At 45.9% G+C, this 4,529-nt stretch overlaps 1 protein-coding gene across 1 annotated transcript in view; it reads right to left on the bottom strand.

Annotated features, from left to right (window-relative positions):
* Positions 1 to 4,529, bottom strand: part of GLB1L2 (galactosidase, beta 1-like 2) — a gene marked incomplete at its 5' end in the record, with an annotated part of 20,757 nt that overhangs the window by 7,868 nt on the left and 8,360 nt on the right. The window contains 3 exons of the mRNA XM_008945186.1: positions 295 to 432; positions 1,476 to 1,560; positions 3,146 to 3,210. Coding sequence (XP_008943434.1) covers positions 295 to 432; positions 1,476 to 1,560; positions 3,146 to 3,210 — 288 coding nt within the window. The remainder of the gene's footprint in view (positions 1 to 294; positions 433 to 1,475; positions 1,561 to 3,145; positions 3,211 to 4,529) is intronic.

The raw sequence follows: 4,529 nt of genomic DNA, 5'->3' as shown, positions 1-4,529 counted from the left end.
TTCCCTACAAAGGGATGTATCTCCAGCATGGAGATAACGTGAAGCAAAGTCATCATCTGTGACTTCTATTCCCAGTTCAGACTGAGGGGAACCTCCACATCCTGGAATGGGTCTGGAAAACTAATGTAAGGCCCCTTTTAGTCAGCCACATGCTTCTGAGCTATGTCCCAACTCGTCTCTCGGTGACGAAGTGTCTCTGTCCTTTTCTCAGTGCTTCTGTCAACTAGCCCAACGGGTAGTCTGAGCTGCACTCTCACAGCAAGTGCCTGGGCAAGGCAGGGAAAGAAAACTCACCATAACTCGTGACATCTGACTTGTATTCATCAGCCTCCAAAGCACCGTTCATGAAGCCGAAGTTGGTGCCTCCGTGGAACATGTAGAGATTGATGGATGCTCCTACTTTGAGGATGCTTGCTACAGTATTCACCATTTCTGTAAAGGAAGGGCAGTGCCAGGAAGGCCACAGACCAACAAATTGGGCTAACACTGTGGCAGCAATTCAAAGGAGACACAAACATTCTGGTCCTTGTCAGTCAATCACACCTGGATAATTCCAGGGATTTGTTCTGTGATCTGTACTTTGCCCCCAGTAAGGGCAGCACATCTGCTGACACACCCAGACATATTAATACATTTAAATATGCCTCTCCTAGAGATGAAAAAGAGTAAAGCTCATGTACTTGAGCAGGAATTCTGCTTTTAAGCAGAAGAGTTGTAAGGACTACTCAATCAGACTTCTCATCTCAACACACCAATGACACAATTACATAGGCAACTGCAGGAGGATGAGAGTCATTAGAATAGTCTTTAGCTCTGATTTCAGTGTACTTTAGATGCCCTGCAGTTTCTGGGGATTCAGGGCCTGGGGTGGAGGAGGGAGTAGTTCTAGTCTTCCTTCCTTACCAGCTTTTAAACTAGAAAAAAAGCAATGCTTTTTGTAAGGTACTATACCTGCAAAGGGCTTCAGTTCACCATATTCCCACAAAACATAACATAATCCTCTCTTAATGAGGAGTGTTTATTCATCACTAGACAAGAAATGTCATTATGATGGAGGTTTCACCAAACTTGTGACATTTTTAGAAAACACAGATAAAGCCTTCACAGGATTTAGTTTACCTCAGGAGGTGAAACGTGATTTAAATCACTGGGATGCATTTTTAAAATCAACCTGGAGTAGTGTGAGGCCACAGGGCACATTGACACTAATATCTTAGGATGTTTGGCTTTCTGCATGCCCATAGAGTCCCTCTTCCAGGAACAAAAAGAAAAATGTCATTTTTTTAAAAAAGAGCTGCTGTTTACTAATACCACTGAAGAAAATCCCAAGGCCCAGCAATGTGACCCGCCCACTGAGAGATTATTCCTTTACAAAGCCTCACACAAAGCAAAGGTTACAGCAGGACAGAAAAGGTTGTGTGTCATTTTGCTGAGCAAGAAAGACCCTGTCTACAAGAACAACACACAGTGCTCACCATCTGCATCAAAGACGTAGTGAGGGCCTCCCCAGTTATCAAACCATCCAGTCCAATACTCCATCACCATCTTTGGCTGATCTTTCTGTATCACAACAAACAGAAACAGTTAAAACAGAGTCAGGGCAGTCCTGCACTCATCCCTACTTCCTAGAGAAGTGTTGCTCAAATGCAGTTTGGCAACATGGTTTTCAAGAGTGTTCTCTTCTCAAGTTGGCATTAAAGGAAGCAGCTAAGGAGCTCTGAGGAAGTGAGGAACAACATGCCATGGGCCAGCGATGCCCAGAACAGGCACTCAAAGCAGAGAAGTACTCTGCTAGGCCCAAAGCAAAAACCACGGCGCAGAATCAGGCGTTACCAAACGGTTCTGGATGCTGTTGTTTGGTAGAGCTGCAGCAGAGACAAACCAACTGTCACTGTTTAGCTCTGCTAGAAATACACATTTGTAAACGTCTGCTTATCAGCTACGCCACTGCCAGCTGAGAGCTTGCAGGTGCACCACAGCCAGTGCTTGCCAAGGTAGAAACAGCAGACCTTAGCAGCTTAATGCCTTTTTAATGCCACATATGGTGTTGGCAGGAAGGAATTAGCCCTTGCAGGAATTAGGTCTTCATTAAAAGGCTCTGCACACAGAGCAATTGCTTCCCGTTTGTCACCGCTTGCCAGCTCCCCAGCTCCTGTCCAATTCCCCCCAGCCCCATCACACCAGACAGGACAGCGTGTGCTCAGCTGCCTGGCACTCTCACCTCATGGTGTTTGTTTCTAGTCAAGGCAGTTTTGCCCTTTATGCCACAGGGGCTTTATCTGATGCCATGTGAAATGGCCAAGGTCAGCAGCATGAAAGAAACTCGAGTTTCATTAGGGGAAGACAACTGCAGATGCCTGTAGCAATCTACCTGTGCCAGGTTCAGACCAGCTCTTGGGCATACGTGTAATCAACTGGACCCCTGTAAACTAGTCAAAGAAGGAGCTTTAGCACCCTCTGGAACAGAAGACCATAACAAGGAAAAGCTTCATAATCCTTACAAATATGAATGACAGGCTTCCTATCTTGTAATTAGTCAGTGTGGCAAAGGAGGAGCTGCTTTTATTGGGCCATGCTGCAGTTGTGTATTCAGCTGGTGGGGAAGGTGCTGCCTTCTGTTCATTTGCAGACTTTGGGGAATTTCCTAAGACCTAAAGAAGGCAAAAGCACATGCAGCAGAGCCTCTTTCCTGTACAGGAAAAGAAAACCAATCAAAGCAGTAGGATTCCACGTTCAGCATGCCAGTAGCAAGGTCTCTCCTTTTGTAGCCCAAGCAAAAGCCAAGGGAAGAGATGAGAAGGGAATCGATCACAGCCTGGGGCACATGTCAGTTGTTCATGTTCTTCCAGGCTGACATTTGGACTAATGGACAGAGGATGCAAAGAGAGAGGGAGCCTGTCACTAGAAAGCAACACTTGTTATTCCCTCACTATGCCCTCATCACACCATCAGGCTACCTCTCACATCAAGTGTTCATTAAGCAATTCCCTCCCCTGACTGGCACCTCTGATGACACAGAGGGTTAAGGACACGACACATGAGATGTCAGAGCTTTTCTGCAGCCAGCCCTGTGGAATGCCAGGGAGGCTGGGTTGTGCAGAAGGCAGGAAGAGCCTGTGAAAAATGAAGTTTTTCTGCATTTTACCTGTACTGTGTCCAGATATTTCAGTAGCCCAGGTTCCAGTTTCTGAAAGTTAACAGTGGCCAGTGCTATTGGGAAAAGAAAAAAGGTTTTATTAATTTAGACACATACAAAATGCCTAAGGGACCATCAGCCCAGCAGAAGCACAAGGGGAACTGGAACATCTTCTGAACCACCACTACAACCTCCTTGGAAATTCCCCATCAAAGTCTTCACTTGGTATGCAGAATCTAACTGGACCACAGCACACAGTGGAATACTTGCAGGCCATCTTTTCAGCTCTAATGTTCAGAGATACTAGGAAGAGAGCATCAGAGCAGCTCATGGGGTGTCACAAGCTTTAATTAGAGGCTGTAAAGGGCTTGGAGATCCTCAGATAAAAGGCACCACGTAAAAGCAAACTTATTATTAGAAAGTCATATCTGGATGCCACACTGATCTCCTGGGCTTTAGCTGCAGGAAACTCTACCCAGGCAATATCTTACAGCTTCTCATGTCTGTGGGGATGGGTGAGAGAAACCACAGTACAAGTGAACCAGGCAGAAATTGTAATTGGAAGATTTATCTGTGCTTCTGCCCTGTGCAGCACGGGGAAAACAGCAGCCAGTCTGTGTGTGCCACACGTGTAGCAAAAGTCACTGTGTGATCTTCAAGCACTGGAGCTGGAAGACCTGCCTGCAGGAGCTGGTGCATCAGAAGACACTGATCTGGTGTCCGTGTCCCAGCCACGGGTACATGGTTGAACTATTTTCATACTTTTCTGGCCCTTGGGCACACTGATGGTATTTCTCCCAAAAACTTTGAAAATGCAGGAGCAACTATATGATTCAGTATTAAAAATTGACTTCATACAGGAGAGCTGGCATCAAATCCAGCCCCAGTTGTGTCAGACAGAGCACTTCAAACAGAATATTTACAGAAGCAAAAGCTCACTTCTCAATATTTATACCTTGATTTTAATAGGCTGAACTATGTAGTGTGCTGAGCTGAAGAATTTGGCACAGGCAAACACTGTGGGAGAACAAAACAAACCATGGATTTAGCATTGATGTAATACATGAGCTGGCAATCCTGAAGGTGAATGTGCCCAATTCTGCTCTTCGTGCAGATTAACAGCACAGCACTGCAAATGGTGTAAAGGTGTGGAGAACCAGTCCCTGAAGCTTTATTCATCCTTTCTACAGTAGGTAGTTTTCACATGCACACAGCTTTCCACCATGGTGCTTCAGCCATTGCCTGGAGGGAAACCAGAGGTTTTATTTTGTCACCCATCAGCTCCCAGAAGGGCTGTACCAGGTCAGATTAGAGCCACCTGACTTGGGATTCTTGCCACTGACTGTGCCTGTGAAAGGGGGAGAACTGCAGGAGCTGCACAGGTATCTGAGAA

The sequence above is a fragment of the Merops nubicus genome, unplaced genomic scaffold, assembly GCF_000691845.1.
Source record: "Merops nubicus isolate BGI_N331 unplaced genomic scaffold, ASM69184v1 scaffold10530, whole genome shotgun sequence".
Taxonomy (NCBI): Eukaryota; Metazoa; Chordata; class Aves; order Coraciiformes; family Meropidae; genus Merops; species Merops nubicus.
This window is presented reverse-complemented; position numbering and strand designations above follow the sequence as displayed.